Source organism: Bactrocera tryoni, chromosome 4 (assembly GCF_016617805.1).
Source record: "Bactrocera tryoni isolate S06 chromosome 4, CSIRO_BtryS06_freeze2, whole genome shotgun sequence".
NCBI lineage: Eukaryota > Metazoa > Arthropoda > Insecta > Diptera > Tephritidae > Bactrocera > Bactrocera tryoni.
In genome coordinates this window covers 61,384,046-61,404,184 of record NC_052502.1, presented here as the reverse complement: position 1 = coordinate 61,404,184, position 20,139 = coordinate 61,384,046, and the positions used below count along the sequence as shown (strand labels likewise).

At 32.8% G+C, this 20,139-nt stretch overlaps 2 protein-coding genes across 3 annotated transcripts; one reads left to right on the top strand and one right to left on the bottom strand.

Annotated features, from left to right (window-relative positions):
- The first annotated feature begins 2,108 nt into the window (after positions 1 to 2,108).
- Positions 2,109 to 6,087, top strand: LOC120774963 (myosin regulatory light chain sqh). 2 transcript variants are annotated; one of them, XM_040104851.1, is made up of 3 exons: positions 2,109 to 2,225; positions 5,225 to 5,661; positions 5,784 to 6,087. In XM_040104851.1, exons 2-3 carry the CDS (start codon positions 5,242 to 5,244, stop codon positions 5,886 to 5,888), a joined length of 525 nt encoding a protein of 174 aa, XP_039960785.1. In that variant the 5' UTR covers positions 2,109 to 2,225; positions 5,225 to 5,241; the 3' UTR covers positions 5,889 to 6,087. The 2 variants fall into 2 exon arrangements, with proteins under 2 accessions (XP_039960785.1, XP_039960786.1); XM_040104852.1 differs by lacking the exon at positions 2,109 to 2,225 and adding an exon at positions 2,246 to 2,264.
- A 3,705-nt stretch (positions 6,088 to 9,792) lies between these two features.
- Positions 9,793 to 12,713, bottom strand: LOC120775676 (thymosin beta). Its single transcript, XM_040105967.1, has 4 exons — positions 12,627 to 12,713; positions 10,750 to 10,887; positions 10,566 to 10,679; positions 9,793 to 10,038 (listed from the first exon to the last, which is right to left on the bottom strand). The coding sequence occupies exons 2-4, from the start codon at positions 10,877 to 10,879 to the stop codon at positions 9,899 to 9,901; spliced, it is 384 nt and encodes a 127-aa protein (XP_039961901.1). The 5' UTR covers positions 10,880 to 10,887; positions 12,627 to 12,713; the 3' UTR covers positions 9,793 to 9,898.
- Between the last annotated feature and the right edge of the window lie 7,426 nt (positions 12,714 to 20,139).

The window sequence follows — 20,139 nt, the reverse complement described above, 5'->3', positions numbered from 1 at the left end:
GAATTGAAATTTTTGTAAAACCTTAAGGTCCAGGCCCCATGCTGTCTGGCTTTACTTGCTTTCGTTACCTTTTCGTACTTTGAATGTTTGTATGACCAAATAAGCGCTTAGAACGCCGTCAAAAAAATCAGCTGATTCGTAATTGAAATTTAAAAAGAAACAAGGATGTTGAGTAGAAGCATTGAAAATATTTTACGAATTCTTATTCTAGTCATAAAAATTAAATATATAAAACGCCAAATACGCCAACGACGAACGATATTTAGATAGACCGATTCGTTAAAAAAGAATTCAATAAGAGTACCCATATCTTCGCAATGCAGATTATTTATAACCCTATTGTAAGTAAATTATGGTTGTATACCCTTTCTGTTATTTCATGTTCTTTTATCATTTCAAAGATACCTGGCTCACGGTGGCACTCGAAAATTTCATACGCTTGTGCATAGAACTGGACGCAAAACCATGACTGCCAAATACGCATTTTATTGAAAGAATTTAATAAAAATTAGTACTAGATTACTTTAGAGCTGCATACTAGCACAAGAAAATTTACTGCAGGAAATTATCTTGACCATTTCTTAAGCGTTTTTTTATAAGAAGTTCTTACATTTCTTGAGAGCTGGATCCTAATAGCCCTGACAGACGAGCAAAATTAATGCGCCTTAAGCAACGCAAATGCGCATTGCAATTTTATGGTGACAGACAGCTGATAGTAAAATTTGTTTATTTATTAAAAAAAGTGAAATAAAAATTAATAAGAAAAATTATTAATAGAAATTTCGGTATTTTTGGAAAATCAATATAAATTTAACGAAAAAATTCGTTTATTATTATCTAAGGAAAAAGATAATGGAGTGAAATTAAAAGCAATAATTGATTGTAATGCGGAAAAAGTGTGCGAGAAAGTTAAGAATATTGGAAAAATGGGCAGCGAACTGTGCTTTGTTTATTTTCTGTCATCTCAAAAAAATAAACTTTGTTTTTGTTAATATACTTGCACACAATTTAATTAGCAATATAAAACTGCTTACCTCACCTCTGATGCTATAAACGCAAAGGAGGCAGCAGACTTGAAGCGACATCTTTCAAAAAATAGCAAAATCGGCTATTTTTGAGCAGTGTTGCCTACTCAAATTTGGTAAATTATTGATTATTGATGGTACTCTAAAGGCCTAACAATAATGTGAATAAGCTAGCTTAAGCCAGCGTAAGCAACTGTCCGAAAACACACAGATTGTATTTTGCAACTCTAATATACGATACATCAAGTTTCGTGAAGTTTTTTTCAAACGACATTTGCTTAAGAAAAATGCGAAAGTGATCGCATTTTCCCTACGAAATTAGCTGTTTTCGCTTTTTGTCAACAGATGCATCATTTTGAAATTGAAGATGGAGGTTAACGAATGTTTTATACAAAATTTAATTCAAAAAAATAAATGTTTGTACGTCAAACGAGAAGTCTTTTATTTCTATCGCACAAACAAAGAAAAGGAATTTATCGGAATTGTTAAAAGAAACTCTTTCTGTTTATTTCTCTCACTGAATATGACCGAATTCTTTTTTAATTTCTCTAATTTTTGTTAATATGCATATTCCGTCCAAAACAGAAGTAAGCATTTTAATTCTTCTTAAATATTTTAATTTTCTATTCATTTCTGTATTGCAAAACCCAAACGAAATATAAAATCAAAACACAAATTGTTTATTGATATTTTTATCTTCTGCATATAATCATTCAAAAGTCTACCCTCCGTTCCTCATGCATTTGACAGGCTTTTCGATAATTTTTTGACAGTAACATACGACACCGTATGTATATTATAGTTAGGCCTTAAAAGTGGCCACACACGACACGCATATGCGTTCGATCAGTATGAAATCGTTTCGTCATACACCATTTTGCGTTCGTTCTTCAAACAGCGAATATAGTTCGCAATCGAACACATATCGATCGAACGTAGATATGTCTCGTGTATGGCCACCTTAAATTACATTTTGTAAAGATCTGTGCAAATCGTAAATCCGATTGTATAGTGTGCATCAGCTTTATTGAGTATGAAGTAGTATCGATAAAAGAAACTCATCTTTTATCAGTAAATGAATCATACTTATTTGATCATTCGTTTATAAAGAATTAAAGTATATAATATAAATTTCTACATATTTGGTTAACTAGCAGTCTTTGTTTTTAAATAAATTAATAAATTCTCTACTATTTGGTAGTAAGTAATACTCAAGATAGTGGAGTATTTCTTTAAAATGTGTGTGTGTGTTTATAATATTTTAATTGAATATTAATGTTTTGTACACAATGTACACAAATGTATTTCTTAAAGTGAAAAATATTTGTCTAATGGAAAATGTTCGAACCATTTAGGTCGACTGAAGTTTTTTGCATTGTTGGCAGTGACATTTACCTGTTTTAATGAATTTTTGCAAGTCCATATTGACCTGTTTAAAGTTCGAAAATCGTATTGCTGTTTTTGTTTAAAATCATTAGAGAACTAAGTTAATTTTATATGGTACTTGCAATTACTTCTTATTGGTTAAAATCGTTATAAATCCTAATGAAGTTGTTGCAATTATGAAAACATAATATTTTGTTTCATTCTTAAAATTGAACATATATCTACTTTTTTGCAGCTTATTTTGTGTACATTTTTGGGTTTCAATTGTTTTTTTTTTGTCCTTATAATTCTGTCAAGAAGTTTTTTCATTATACTAGTAGGAAAATTTAACTAGGTGAAAAACAATCAATAAAATACTGAATGTTGATTCAAGTTTTCTCCTTATCTTAAAGCTAACTTTGTCAATTAAATTGTATAGCTTTATTTGCTATATATAGTATGTATATAGTTTTAATTTCCAAATATGACCATATGTGCCAGCATGGCCAAATTGCGAATGACTAATTCGACACATGTATATAAACATATTGATGCAAGTACAGTAAGTCAACTAACCATAAACATTAATATATACATATATACATTATTTATATTTCCTAATAAGGTCATAAAAATTATATGTCGTTATGTGAAAATGTGTGGCTACAACCTGAAATACAGAAATAAGTTGTATACACAAATGCCGGTAAATCGTAGCTAGTAAAAAATATGCATTATCGAAAATATTTTAACTGGCATGCAACTTTTTTGTGAGTAAATTCAACATCATTTCAAAAATGTTTTAACGGGCGAAGTTTGTAATTAGCTTGTTTTGAGGACTGCTAAAGCGTAATGAGAGTAGATTTGGCAGATCAAACAAAATTAGTGAAACTCAGCCTGTTTTAAAAATATTTAACTGATTAACAATAATCATTAAAAAAAAACTGATTTTATATAACATAACGCTAAATTGCTAAAAGTTCAATATAAAACTATTAGGATATCAAGAGATCATTCCTTGATTACGTCGACGACAATCAACAATACCCCGGCAAAACTACCTTCAGGCACGGAAGAACATTAATCGCAGTAGTAAAATTAAATACTTCTTCGATTTCCAGTGAGTGGAGTATTTGCAGACTTATTGCAGACGAAGACCTCGAGTTGCCTCGCGAATCTAGAATTACACTTACATAACAAATATAGGACATGCATGCGACAACTCCCCGCTCTTATGGACTCTTTGCATGCAACCCTTTGAAACAGGTTTCCTGGGCCTGTCGTTGAATTGTTTCAATGAAAATTAACTTGTGCCTTGACACCCAAATAGGATCTTAATAAGCGATGTATAAAAAACTAAAATAACATCTGTTGTTCAAGCGAAGGAGGTAATATATTTGTTGTCTAGATACATACACACGGTCATGGACAACTGTCAATGTGTTTTACGTGGGTATCTGCCTACGAAGGCTCAAATCCACGGCGCTATCTATTGCTAGTAGCACATAGATCAAATTAATGCGTTGATCAGCGCCCCAAAGTGTAAGTGCATGCACAACACTACACTCTGGAAGAAAGTAAGGTATGAGTGCCGCCAATCAGTTCGGGTGAAAACCAAAGGAAACACCCTAGCCACCTTGGTCGGGTTCGAGGCCCATCTAAAACCTTTGCCGTACTCTGGGTCCGGCACCCGGCCGCAGTGCGACTCCACATTGGACTATTGCCCTTCCTGCATTTAGGTTTAAACCACAGCCACCACGAATCTCCCCAAAGGGCCAAGACCCAATGAGCAGATTGGAGCGAACTCCAAGGGCAAACTGCTCCCCGTGGTACCATGTTTTGGTCTTTGGTGTGACCTGTAGCTCGCGCTACTGCCAGTCGAGCCCCTAAGAACTCCGAGGAGCTCTTAAGAACCCGGCTGTATGATGTGTTGTCCGTCAAATCCATTTAGTGTTTGTTATATAATCGCAAACCCATTTAAAGAATATGATAGCATCTCAATATAGCACTTTTCTGACATTACACTATGCTGACATTCAATAAACCAGACATGTGAATGTCAGACATAGTGCATTTGGATTTTAGTCGCCTCCTACGACAGGCATGCCTTACCGCGGGACACACGGTCATGGACAGAGAAATGCCACATTTTTCAAATAAATTATTCAAATCAGATTTTAGTTTGATGAAATAAGTACATCACAATAATCAGTTACAGCAGCCGTTTCATGGTTACTTATTTGCTGTTCCTTACCATAAATTATTATAAAAGTTATCCCACTTTATAAAAAATCCTCAAAGCTCTTGCACGTAAAACAACTGAACATGCTTATAGAAACATTATCAGAAAAAGCAAGTGCGATTTTATCAAACCTTCCTCAGAGATTGTGGCTGAAATAATTGGGACATTTGAGTTTAGCGCATCCAGGTTACTCGTACGAAGACGTCTCAATGTTGTTGCCCAAACATAAGAGCACTGCTGAAATTTGCCCAAGAACATTAAATTTTTAAAAGTAGCAATAAGAAGATACGAAACAAGAATGAATCGGAATGGATTCAATATCAAACAATTTGAACATAAGTTAGTAGACAGTTTGTCCCGACAATGCCAATCAATTTTGAAAATTTGTGGACATTTAAAAAAAAATTATTTTCACACAAACGGCCTACTTTGCTAACTCATAATTTTTTTTAAGAACTATTTTCTTTTTAATTGTTTGCACAAAACTTACTCAATTCAATGCTATGCTGATGTAAATTTGTTAGTTTACATAAGTGACCCACTCTTCATCATCCGTTTAAGAATTATATTCTGCTTTTTTTTTGTTTTGTAGATTTTTTTGCTTTAACAATGTCTTCTCGTAAAACCGCTGGTCGTCGCGCTACCACAAAAAAGCGAGCGCAACGCGCCACATCAAATGTGTTCGCTATGTTCGATCAGGCCCAAATTGCCGAGTTTAAGGAAGCTTTTAATATGATCGATCAGAATAGAGACGGTTTCGTTGAAAAAGAGGATTTGCATGATATGTTAGCTTCTCTTGGAAAAAATCCGACAGACGAGTATTTAGAAGCGATGATGAACGAAGCACCTGGACCTATAAATTTCACTATGTTCCTTACCTTATTTGGAGAACGCCTGCAAGGAACAGATCCGGAAGATGTAATAAAAAATGCTTTTGGATGCTTTGATGAGGAAAATAACGGTGTATTACCCGAGGATCGATTGCGCGAACTATTGACCACAATGGGAGATCGTTTCACCGATGAGGATGTAAATAGCTTTTTACTATTATTTATTTGTTTAGTTTTCTAATTAAATTACAATTTTTCTACATTATGCGATTTACATCAATTTTATATTTAATTGAATATAATTGTTTTGTATATCTTCAGGTCGACGAAATGTATCGTGAAGCACCTATCAAACATGGTCTGTTTGATTATATAGAGTTCACCAGAATTCTTAAACACGGTGCCAAAGACAAGGATGAGCAATAAAGCTTGTAAGCAGACTTCCACATTCCTCATAACCGCATATTTGAGCATATAAAATTTACCCAAGTTTTCTTTACATACATATATAATTATTTCATCCATTTCGTGATGACAATAAAGTATAAGGCACGAAAGATTAGAAAAACATAACTTTGTGCATGCAAATTTTTACAAGTATTATATATAAAAACAGTAAAGTGTATTTTTTTGTAATTAAAATTGGTTACATACGTCTTATATATATAAAAATAAGTTGGGTTTTGTCTGTTCGCTATAGCTGACTAAACCGTTGAATGAATTGAAAAATGGCCTGAGCCACTTTCAGGGTAATTCAATAAGGATGGTTGGTAAAAAAAATTCAGAAAATATTCATTTTTAACCGACTTACGAGCGTAAATTCAAAAAAAAATCTTTACTTATAACAGAGAATGTTAAATTTACACAGAGAATGTTATTTAACATTTAGCTCAGCTGTAGCACACTGATAAGGGCGGGAGTTATAGCGTGAATACGAGTAATAACAAAACAACATTTTTTTTTCGATGCGCAAGGCACTAGCAAGACGTTTATTGAAAATTTAATACTTGCTAAAATAAGACACTCTGGGAAGATAGCGATAGCAGTTGCTTCGTTAGGAATTGCTGCAACTCTTCTAAAGAATGGAAAAGGCGAAATCAATATGTTCTATCCAAAAAAATGAGCCTCTTGGTTAATTGCAAGACGCCTCATTGATTATGTGGGATGAATGCTCCATAAACAGAACATTAAAATACCTTAGAAACTCCTTTTCTCTCATGAGCGGGATACCTTTTGTATTTGCTGGAGATTTCCGACAGACTCTTCCTGTGACTAACGGAGGTGCACGAGCAGATATCATCAAAGCATGCTTAATATCGTCGCCCTTATGGACTTTGAAAATATAAAATTGCGGACGAATATGAGAGGTCATCTTCATGGAATCACTGATGGTGATTTTCCACAGCAACTGCTTAAACTTGGGGAAGGAACTTTTTCCACTCCAAATTTAAGACGTAATTGTAATTTTTTTCAGGATGAGTCTCTAGGCCAACTAGTACATATCAAAATAGATCTTTAATCACCTGCAGTAAGTAGTTTTTGACATTCGGTCCTATTCCAGTTGTCGTTTCCAAGTTTTGGTCGTTGTTGAAGGAGTTTTTGCTTCTAAATTCATATCCTTCAAATATATCGTAAAGTCAAACCAAAGTTATCGAAATATATGTAAGTATATAAAAATTATACGCCTTTTTTTGTATGTCCTCACATTACGCCCGAATCTCAGGACGGAAAGACGTGAAAATTTGCACGGGTATTCCTTTAGTCCTGGACAGGGTCCTAACGGTGCAAAATCATATTTATAACTCAAGAACGGCTGAACTGATTTGGTTGAAAATTGGTGATGAGGTAGCTTGGAACTTCGGGACGGGCATAGGCTTATCGTTTTATGTTAAAAGTCGCAACAATTCATAAATAAAAAAAAATTGTATTTCAAAACATAAGCATGTGTTCATTATTCATGTAAGAATCATTCGAACATTTTTTTCTTCAAAAATATAAAATCAAATCACACAAAAAAACGATCAAGTCTGTGTTTTCTTAAGTGTACTATCTGGGTTTTAGCCGTCGATTTTGCAATTACATTTGATGAATGTTAGACAAAACATTTCCGTATGTTTAGAAGCATATACAGCTATGGACACATAAATGGCACAAAGTTTAATTTCATATAAATGCTAAACTTGTTTAAGTTAAAGTTGTTTAAAATGTAAAAATTTCTCATTCAATTTAGTGTTACTGTAGTACAGTTGTACTGTACTGCCCAAATATTCCGTTATGTTTTGCTTTTTGTTTACCGTTATCAATTACGCGTAGTCATTGCTGATTTTCAGTGGACACATAAATGGCACAGATAACTTCGCAGAAGTAGTACTGCCGCAGATTTTAATTTAGGAACATAATTTTTTGTGTTGATGAAAAATAAATATTAATAAGTATTTCAGTGAAAGAAATAATACAAAATGGGATCCGGAAAGCATACTTCAATAGAAGAAAGGGGAATAATTTGGAACATGTATTAAAAAATTATACAACGCAATCAAATCATGTATGGAGAATTCCCAAGTACTTATGTGTCAAAGACAGGATTCGAAAGCCAAGACCACGTAAAACGGATGCGCCTACAGGCGCTACTATAGTAAGAATTGCCAAAAACTATCCATTTAAATAAACACGGCAGTCGGTAAATCCAGCCTCCACGAGGAAACATCCCCAAATGGGTTGAGACTGATCGACTTCGCCGGGTGCGGAAATATGGTTATCTGTAGTACTAGATTCCAGCACAAGAAAATACATCAAGCTACCTGGCTGTCTCCGGATCGAAAATCGACCAACCAGATCGATTATGTTGTGATAGACGGAAGATCAGTCAGAGAACTTAAAACATAGAGAAGGTGCAAATTGAATTCTGTATGATGTTCGATTGGACGGTTAACAGAGCTTATAAAATTGCGACACGGAATTTCACCATTCTCGTTGTTATTTAGCAGAATTGAGCATGTGCAATGGCAGAAATATATGTAAAGCGTCTGAATTCATGCGAGAATGAATAAAGAGAAATGCTTTGAAGAAAAATATGCAAAGTCACACAAAGAATGTAGAGAAGCATTCTCTGAGACACATAAGCGTGATCTTGTATCATATGAACCATTTTTTCAGAAAAATTGTAAAAATTTTAGTTTTTTACAAAATACAAATAAGTGCTATGATGACTGGAAAATTCGTTGGCGAAGTGTATTGCAGCGGGAGGGGACTACTTTCAAATTTGATCACCGTCGCAACTGAAATGAAAGGATAATTCTTCTCTTTTAATAGTATTTTTCTATGTCAAAAAATGGTTAAATCGGACCAATACTTCCCCTAGTCCTCATATAACAGGTGGCGCAAAAATTACCTTCCGATGTTTTTTGAAAAAAGAAAAACTTTTTTAAAAATTTAAAAACTTTGATTCTGCTTATGGATTAGTTTCACTTACGTTTTTTAAATTTTTTTAATCAAGTCAAGAATATAATGTCATGTAAATGGCCGCCGCCACAGTTGTCATTTGAGCCCTTTTCCATCACATTGGCCAGAACTTCCGGCGACAGGTCCTCCCACTCTTGACGGATATTGTCTTTAAGAGCTGCAAGAGTCTGAGGCTTGTTGATATAAGCCCGCGACTTCAAAAAGCCCACAAAAAAAGTCTGGAGCGGACAAATCAGGCGATCTTGCTGGCCAGTGCCAATCGTAAAAACGGGAGATTAGGCGCCGATGAAATGCATCCTTCAGCATATCGATTGTGGCACGCAGTGTAGCGTACCATTGTTTATTTACGTGTATTTCGTATGTGTTAACCACACAAATGTCAAAACAGAACTGACATTAGAGGTCAATCGCAAAATTTATAGCATCTGATCATTTTCTGACTTTTTCGCCACCCTGTACGGAGTGACTTCGTACCGCATAGTGAGTTACCCCCATGAAAATAAGAAAGCGTGTTTTATTATTAACAGTTTATCTTTGTACATAAAATAGATAATTCTTTTACGAAAACTTGCTCTAGCCTCTATATAACTAATATCAGGATTTTCGAACACCCGGCATACTTTACTCAATATGATAGATTTTACCCCTTAAAGAAGTTCCCTGGCTTTGATTCTTGCAAGTTGCAAAAGTATAAAATGTTCGGTTGCACCTGAATTTAGCCCTTCCTTTATTGTTTTAAATATATAATTATTTGAAAGTATGTAATATTCTACAGATAACCATTAACCCTTGTTAACCATTCATACACATATGAATGTTTTTTTTTATTATTTTTATCTTTTATTATAAATATGCAAAAATTATAAAATTCTTCTCACAAGGAAGTGTCTCTTTCAATAATATTTTATATTAGGAATGAGTAATAAAATAAGCATTCAATATAAAGTTATATGAATGCTTCATCGGATATTCTTTTAAGCCTTCTTTTCTTCTTCAATGACTTCCTTCGTTGGTAATGGATTTTTCTCGCACGTTTCAGTGTGTTTCAACTTTTTAGAATCAAAATTTTCAATGCCAGCAATGAGTTGATTCTTTTCCTTTTCTTGATCGATTGCTGAAAATGTTACATCAGATTGTTTGTTATTAATAAATAATAAGTATAAGTAGAATATCAAACACTTGTGTGTTAATTTATGCAATAGTGGAATGTATAAATAAAAAAACTGATTTGTATAAAATAATACTATAAATACTTATAACGCCTTTTTTCGATCAAACCTAATTCTTCTTCTTCTTTATTGACGTAGACACCGCTAGTCACGAAAAAATTAGAAGTTACAAAACTTGTAAGTCTGAAAACGAATAATTATCAAATCTTTACGAAATAAATAAGAATTGCGACCAACACAACTCATTTACGAACACTAAACTAACTACATTTTTCGTAATAAAGCAGCCGCAGCCAACAGAAATTATAAAAGTGCTTTGTTTTAACACATAATTTTGAAGAATTGTTACATAATATAAGAATACTAAACTTGCCTTTACCTGCAACATAATTTGTAACCTATGTGCATATGCAAGTGTTATATGATCAAAAATTGTAATTAAAATATTTTATGAACCACTTAAATAACTTACCTTCCTTATCCGGTAGGGGGTTCTTTTCATTAGTTTCAGTGTGCTTTAAATTTGATGGATCAAAAGTTGCAATGCCAGAAATTAAAGATTGTTGAGTTTTCTCGGCGGCCACATCTAATAAAAGTGGGACAAAGCAGAAACATAATTAATTTTTCGATTATATATTTGTTTATTAATATTTTACCTTCGGCAGTAGGAAGCACAATTTTTTCATGAGTACTAGCATTCTTTAGTTTATCAGTATTAAAGCCTTCAAGTTGACTTTTTAAATTCTCAGCTACTTTTGGGAGGTCTTTAAGTGCAGGCGATGCCATTTTTTAATCTAAAAATATCAAATTATTCGAGTTGTTTAAGTCTTTAATTCATATTTAAAAATATCGTAATAGAGATTTCAGTATTAACTAGTTATATTCCAGTTAACTGTTATTAATTAAAAACCTATATGGCAGTATACTTTCATTTGATTCTATGATGGAAATAAATTGCTAATGATAAAGTTAAGGTCAAGCAAATAGCACACTTGGTCATAAGCAACAATGAGCGCTTATACAATAGACAAAAATCTTGAACTCCCTCTAAAATGGCTTGGTCGCCCAAATAGCACATTTTTAGAAAGTTAAGTTTTGTTTGCATAAAAATTATAAGGAGTGAATTTTTATTCCTAATTAAGGTTGTCTATGATAAAGTGATTTATTTCGAGTGGAAATGGGCAGCGGTAATCACTGTAGTCGGGAAAGACTACTTGAAGACGTTTAAATGAGGCACATTTTAGAGGGAGTTCAAGTTTTTCAAATAATACTAATTATTCGTGAATTTCTATTTGCTATTTTTTTACTTAAATGAATAAATTAATAAACAAGTAATCATATTTCAATCTCTTTTTACTCTTTTAAAGATCTTTGTCATTTATATTAGCGCTTATTGCTTCTTATGAATAAGTGTACTATTTATTTGCGTGACCATGGCTGTATAGTAAATTCCGTTCAATTTTCAAAACTAATTAGCAACTTTTTATTTGAGTTAAATTATATAATTCAGTATTTTTGGCAAACATAATGTCATAAAAAAAGTCTAGGTATAAAACTACCTATTTACAAACTTAGGGCTAAGTAGCGAGTGTTTAAAAGATACATTTTTCTTAATTCGAGATGAAATTTGTAAAAACTAATTATACTGTATATATTTCAACCGAATATTAAAAAAAAATACGATCCACCATACGAATATGTAATCACCGACTGTTATCAGCATCAACTTCGATAATACGTGCAATTGTGTTTTTCTTCATATTAAATATTGATGACTAAGAATAAGTCACTGCATTTATTTTGCCTTTTACAACAAAACACATACCTAATTATGTATGCATATTTAGTATATACGTATCTACATATGCATGCTGATAGATACATACCTTTTACATACATACATATGAATATGGTAAGCAATAAAAGTTTAGTTATATTTATTTTTCAATTTACTTGATATTTCTGTTTTTTTAAATTACAATAAATGTAACAGTAAAATATAATCTTCAAACTGTTAAGCTGCTTAATACCATGATTATTCGATTTCCTTTGTTTCGAAGAACGTCCGTCCTTCTCTTGAGCTCAACGATTTTTTACACTTTATGAGAAAAAAAAACACAACAAAGCATATAATTTAATAGACTGTTTCCGTGGTCCAATTGCAATTCCAATTAAATTCTAATTTCGTCGTGATATATGTACATACATACATTTTTGGTAATACTTTGTTTGCGGCTACATATAGCAGATGTACATTTGTATGTAAATACAAATATTTCATAAAAGTACGCTAACAATATAAATGTATGTATGAAGTTTGAATGTATATAACTCAACCTTTGTAATAAATTTTATAAATGAAAATAAAATAATAAATATATTCACTATAAACGTACATTATATATGTATGTAATTCAAGTTACTTATGTTTATACAAAAGCGTTTGTCATTTTAAAGAGAAACTAAAACGCCGGCAATAACTAATTTCTACCTATTTTAAATTACATGAAATATGCTTAATGTAATTACTTACAAATATAATTCACTTGCTGTTTCAAATACTATGACAAATTTGAACAAGTTGTTAACTTTTTGGCCACTCCTTTATTAAAGATTGATTACTCACGTCTCAATACTCCAACTTCAAATTGTACTTTATGAAGAAATTCAAAAAAAAAAAGCGAAAGCATAAATGGTACTCTTCCTAATGGTAAGGAAACATTCCCCTTCGTCTTATCGGAAAGGCGGCGAAACCCATCACACGCATTTATACAAAACATTTGCATATCTTCTGTGGACATAAGAATTGTATTTGAAATGGAGAGCACTGGCGTCTTTAAAAAGTAATTCTGAAATTACTGTGCTTTTGAAATTTTATTCTCGACAACTTTTCTCTGTGTAGTATAAATTATTAAAATAATTGAATACAGATATAACAAGAAATAACATATAAATTATTTGTATTTTAACCTGTGCTTAGGCAGTTGTTATTGATGACAACTTATTCAGCAAGTTGGGACTAAAACAATGGCATTGAAAAAATATTCTAAATAATAAAAGAATATAAAAAAATATATGTATATAATTTCCGATAACTTATGGTTTTTGAGATATTTGCATTGCATTTAAAGCTCAAAAATTCAACTATTTGAAGTGCGTGTCTCATTTTACACTTGTATTTTTATCTTTTATATTCACTAATACTTCACTAATTCGTTTCTACCCATTTATTTTATATTTAATAGGGCAAAAATAGCTTTTATTTAATATTTAACTTTTGTTCAATTCTTTTTGTTCACACAATAACAAAAGGGTTGCATTCAAACAAATAATCAGTGTTACCTTATCTATATTTTACAAAGGAACCAAAAGAAATTAAATACTACCCCAATGGCAGGAAATAATTTACATATTATTAGTTTCCCGCGTAGATTTTCCTCCTGCTTGGAGGCTTTCGACCGCCATTCAAAGAAATAATCCTGGTCGGTTGAACACAGGGATGCCTTCGGTCTTTTCGCATAGAACTCCCTCTTGCGTTGGCGGTCTAAAAAAATAAGCCTGGTCGGCCCACCACCGAGGCGTCTTCAGTTCTTTCGCGCACAAATCCTTTCTGCGTTGGCGGTGCTTTAAAAACAAAACCCTGGTTGATCCTTGGAATTATCAAATGAAAGGAAATTCTGAAAGATTTTGAGTTACTCATAACACGATAATGAATATTGTATCTTCTTATTCTTCTTCTTTATTGCCTCTGCTTCCCTCGGCGGGTACTCCGTCGAATACTTTCAGAGCTGGAGTGTTTTCGTCCATTCGGGCAACATGACCTAGACAGTAGCCGCTGTCTTTTAATTCGCTGAACTATGTCAATATCGTCATATATCTCATACAGCTAATCGTTCCATCGAATGCGATATTCGCCGTGGCCAACGCGCAAAGGACCATAAAACTTTCGCAGAACAAGGCAAGAGTTACCCTGCGTTGGATTTCCAGGCTGGCATTGTTTCCGGTATTTACGCTGGTTCCAAGATAGACGAAATTATCTACGACTTCAAAGTTATGACTGTCAATAATGACGTGAGAGCCAATACGCGAGTACGACGACTGTTTGTTTGATGATAGGAGCTATTTCGTCTTGCCCTCGTTCACTGCCAGACCCATTTGCTTTGCTTCCTTGTCCAGTCTGGAGAAAGCAGAACTAACGACGCGGGTGTTCAGGCCGATGATATCAATATCATTTGTTGACACACAATACGCTCTATAGAACCTTATACGCGATGTTTAGGAGGCTTATCCCACGCAGATTGTGGGATCTCCCTTTTTGTGGATTGGACAGAGCACACTTAAATTCCAATCGTTGATCATGCTTTCGTCCGACCATATTTTACAAAGAAGCTGATGCATGCTCCTTATCAGTTCTTCGACGCCGTGTTTGAATAGCACGGCCGGCAATCCATCGGCCCCCGCTGCTTTATTGTTTTTCAGACGGGTATTTGCTATTCGAACTTCTTCATGGTCGGGCATCAACGTCTGCTCCATCGTCACCGATTGTGCACAGTATTCTTCGGTCTTGTAGCCTTCTGTTAGCCGCCGCATTTTTTCGTCGTTGTCAAGCTCTTCATACTCACGCATTTCGTCCTCTCTCTTTTTCTGTTTGCAAATGCGGCTCGCTTCCCTCTTCAACTATCGGTATCGGATAGATCTGATCCTGCACGTGTTGTGGTTGATCGTAACGTTGCGAGATAAGCAGTCTGTTTTCTCTCCGCTGCGACACGGCACTCCTCGACGTACCAGCTGTTCTTTTACATTCTCCGAAAACCAATGGTTTCGGTTGCAGCTGTACGTAAGGAGCCATCCCACAGTTCTCTCGTTCTGAGAAGAACAAGAGTGAAAAACTGTCAAATGGCTTGCAAATTGTAAACAGAAAAGTAAACACTTTTGTAAATTCGCAAAATATTATTAATTCTTTCGATTTTAATGAAAAGTTTTAGTGAAGCGATTGAATATTGTTGAGTGAAAAGATTTTAATCATTTCTAAAGAAATATATCGGCCTATTGATAATAAAATTGTCTATTAAGTTGTGATTCAAATGGAGAAGACGTTATACATATATTATAAATTCAGATGTATCAGATTTATGAAATTATGATAAAAGAATTGTGAAATTATTAATTTAGTATTAAATATATCATATCTTTTGCAAAATAACACCCATTTTTTGGCAACTTTTAAAATAATTATAACAACAAGCCACTGCACATTTCATTTTAAAAAATTAATATATTTATGCTAAGAAATTTAAATAAATACAACAGTACACTTACACTGGTTTTCTTCATTTGAACAATTTCCACACATGCTACTCTATTTATTGTGGATGTGCCCAAAACTAATTATGTACATATTTTCTCGCAACAATATTCTAAACATTCCACTGAAATTTTTCCTGCAAAGACGAATGAATTAATATTATTTTGGGAATTTCAAAATTTCTGTTTTTCTGTTTACAATTTGTATGCATTTCTATGCTTTTTCTTCTCAACGCAAAACTGTTACGTCACGAAATTGTTGAGCAATGTATTTGTTTTTGTAAGAATTGTCAAGAGCTAAACCGAAAAAAACTAACTGTAAACTAGTGTCGTAATCTTGTATTCTATCATTCTTGGTAAGTTTGCGATTACATGAAGCAACTTTAGTTGCTAATTCTCGGGCGATTCTCTTTTGCTGTCGCCCATTACCTTCACACGAGCAACTTGTGTTGCGCAACTCTGCTCGAGTTTTTTTCTCATTCTCTTTCACTTTACTTTAACCCATTGTCTACTCTTTACTTTAACCCATTGTCGCTTCTTTTTCCTTATAGGTATTTGGGCCACTTTATCACATACATATATTAATCAGCTCTGTCATTTAAGAAATACATTTTATTTATTAAAACAAAGATATATCACCCTTCTTACTATCGTCTGAATCAATTTCCCCCAGGCTGGCTTCATCCATACATCACACAATATCGTTAATTAATCTCGATTTTTTCTGTCATACTCCATTTTTTAAAATATTTATATTATATTATGTATATTTGTATACATATTTGCAAATTACTTTACTAAAAGATGAAATTAAATTTTTTAAATATATTCAAAATATTAATTTCAAAAAAAGATAATGCAAATGCAACTATGTACTAATACGAAAGAAAGAAATTACGAATGCCGAAAAACGTCGCAGCGAACTGTTACGAATAAGAACACAAAGCGAGTTGCTGAATGACACTGGAAACTCTGGCGCGATTCCCCTCTCCTCGTCGCCCCCTCGCCACTAAACCAAGAGTTGCCGCAACAAAAGTTGCTTCGTGTGATAAGACTCATTCTTGGTATCAGGTTATCTATGAAGAAAAGAATTTGTTCAGCTTCATGTACTGAACACATGGAGAGCGACAGACTTCAAGCGACATCTCTTAAATATTAAAATACACACGTTCCTATGGACATAGTTATTTAGACAGCCGCACGACTACGCGACAGCAGGCTCTCAGTTGTCGCTCTCGCTAATTTAAAAATATTTTTAATGGAGAGAGGAGAGAATGCCACTAATATGTAAAACGTAAAATTATTCAAAGCTCTAACAAACCTGACGATAGCTCTGTTTTATCATTTGTAATAACAATTAATAATTTAAAACAAATAAATTTACCTATTACTTATTTTTTGCTTAAAAAATTTCACTTTGAACAAAATATTAAAATTTCATTGAAGTTAGTATGGTTAGTACGATATTGTGTACATACAAAATGGGCAGCTGTGTTGTTTTGTGTACATGCCGGCCATTGTTATGTCGCTGCCCTCTTACAAATGTTTATGTTCTTGCATTCTTCACGACGCCATTTACAGTTCAATGTCGTACAGTCATGTCGTGTCGCTCTCTAAGTGTTCAGCACATCACGATCGAGTAAACGGTATGGTTCAAATCGTATCATGTCAGTTCATCGCCTTGCGACGATTGATTGAATCGAACGAATATGTAACTGTTGGTAAGCTACGAGTACAGTAAATTTTCTGCTGAATTGATTTGAATAATGTGTGGCAAAACATATATAAAATTTCAATCATTGAAGTATGAGTATGAATCATTTACAGGTGTTTTCTCCTAATGCGAAAAATTCATAATGCGAACATTCATAAGCTGATCGCTAGTGATTCAAAGTTGTTCTCTATAGCTGATTTGTAGACAAACGGTTCGATTCGTGTACATGAATACTCGATTATGAACAAAAATTTATTACTCGTTGCAGATCTCTGATAGATATGTATGTATATTATATCTCATCCGATACAAGGGAAAGCCACATAACGTGACTGGAGTAATGAAGGTAAGTGTATTCATAGCGGATGCGTCTCCCTGGTAAGTAGACTTCTTCTTCGCGGAACCGACAGATACCTTATCGCTGCTATTTTAGCCAGATTGTGATCCTTATCGTTTCCCTCAATACCCTTGCACCAACGGATTTGTTCTGGATTGCAGTACCTTGTAGCTGCAGCATTAAAATTTTCTGTGCACTCCAGTATCATTGCCGATTACATTTAAAGCGATACCTGGAGTGCAGATTGACTGTCATTATAAATAACAATTCGTTCTCTTAAAAGTTTTAAGCAAATTTTTTAACTCTGCCGATATTGATTAATGACTTCCATAAATACATAATTTTATTTTCACGGTGCTTAAATATTAGCGATTAAAAAAATATATGAGAATTAGCGAACAAAAAATTTGTAAATTAACTCAATTTCATTCATTCTAATATCTTTGGTAATTTGAGTAAATTCCTATAATTAGCAAAAACTGTATTGTATAAGCTCCTTGTAATTGTAAATTTCCATTTTTTATGTTAAGCGAGAGGGTTAAAGTCGATTATTAGTATATAAAGAGTGTGGTTATCTCTAAAAAACTTTACTCCATTCGTCGTACTTTTAATTCGAACGTGGTGTGCTCAGATTTTTCTGGTTGTCTTAGAACTTTAAAGCATTTATTGAGTTTTTGTGTTTTGCACGTTTTAGTGTACTGACATTGGCATTTAATACTTCTTAATAAATACTTTGAAAGCTTATTTACGACAGAGAAAACAAAACAACGTAAGTAAAATTATCTTATAAGAATTACATAATGTGGACCGGTATTAGCCGGCGAATATCTGGAATATTCTAATTGGTTTATATTCAAATGTAAAATATGTATACATATGTATATTGTTTATTTAGAAGAAAATATCTTCCATCCATTTGTGCCGCAAGTTGTAATAAAAATTAAAATTTTTAAGCTTGTAATGAAAGTAACAAAAAAAAAAGAAAAGAAATTACATGAGTTGACCTTTGGTAATTTAAAATATATTGAAATTTTAAATGCATTAGTAAATAACATTCATCTAGCTTCAAAAATGGAAAATTCAAATATGGAAATGTTCAAATTATGTTGTGAAATTAGATAGTCATGATTGTAAAAGCACGTGCATATACTTGTTAAACTAGTTGGTCTTAATATATATTATTAGTTTGCGTAAAAATTCTGGCAGAATTTTATATAATTTAAAGTCGGATTTATGGTCAATAAGCCAATACATTAGAGAAATAAAATCATAACTATAAATCCGACTGTCTTAACCTCAAAAAATATTGCTTAGATCTTAATTTTCTAGAAAGATTTATTGAATGTATGTACGTATAATATAATATAATTGGTTTCATAATATTTAGTATAAATTTTATTAATTGAAATAATTTTTGGGCATTTAAATTGGCTGCGATTTAGAAAAGCATCCCCCGATTTCAGGGTTAAAATGGGTATGTAATTAAAGTTATTTTCGGCTGGGATTTAGAATAGCATCCCCGGATTTCGGGAATAAAATGGGTATCACTGGAAAGGTGACGTTGTCCAGATCACGAAAATATATATATATAGTTGCCGCTGGCTTATAGTTTAAAAGATATTTGCATTTAAAGTTGAAAAATTGAAACTTTTACATTGGTAATTTGTATATTGTGAACAACTTTTTCACTTATATTATGCACTTTTCACTTACTAACACTTCACTATATATGTTGTAAATAAAGCTTTATTTTAATTATTTTATTTAGTTACAATTCTCTGCATTTGCACAATAAGAAAAGGGTTGCCATGGTTATTTTTTTTGGAGCGCGGCGCGGAAAAAAACGTCACCTTTCCAGTGATATCCATTTTATCCCCGAAATCCGGGGATGCTATTCTAAATTTTAACCTTATTTTAGCACTATCTAATATAAAATAAATGATTATAAACGAATTAATGAAGTGTTATTGGACATAAAAGTTTAAAATATAACTATAAAATTCATTATAAATGGGCTAAACACGCATTTTAAATAGTTGAATTTTTGAACAAATATTTCAAAATTCAAAAAGCAGCGGCAACTATAGATGTATATTTTCTTAATCTGGAGAACCTCCTCTATCCATACATACCAATTTTAACCCCGAAATCGGATCTGGTGGCACTAGCACTAGACTAGTGCTAGTATGGAGCGCTAAAGAAATCTAGTACTAATTTTTAATACATTTATTCAATAAAATGCGAATATGGCAAGCCTGGTTTTGCGAAGAAACATCAAATCAACAATTGTTTCTTGAAGGAAATTCAAAGTAATCGTTAAATTCATCCCAAAATAGTTAAAACCACTATTATGAAGTATAAGCTTAGTATCAAGCTCTGAAGAAATGTAAAAACTTCATATAAAAAAACGCTTTAGAAACGGTCAAAAAACTTTTCTGTAGTAGTAATTTTTAGCACTTTTTTTTTCAATAAAATGCGAATATGGCAAACCTGGTTTTGCGAAGAAACATCAAATCAACAATTGTTTCTTGAATGAAATTCAAAGTAATCGTTAAATTCAGCCTAAATTAGTTAAAATCATTATTATTAAGTATATTTCATTTTGAAATGTTGTATAAAACTTGCCAATCATAAACAACATTCCTTAAATCGCAATGAAAATATTTATGTTATTACACAAATGCATACATA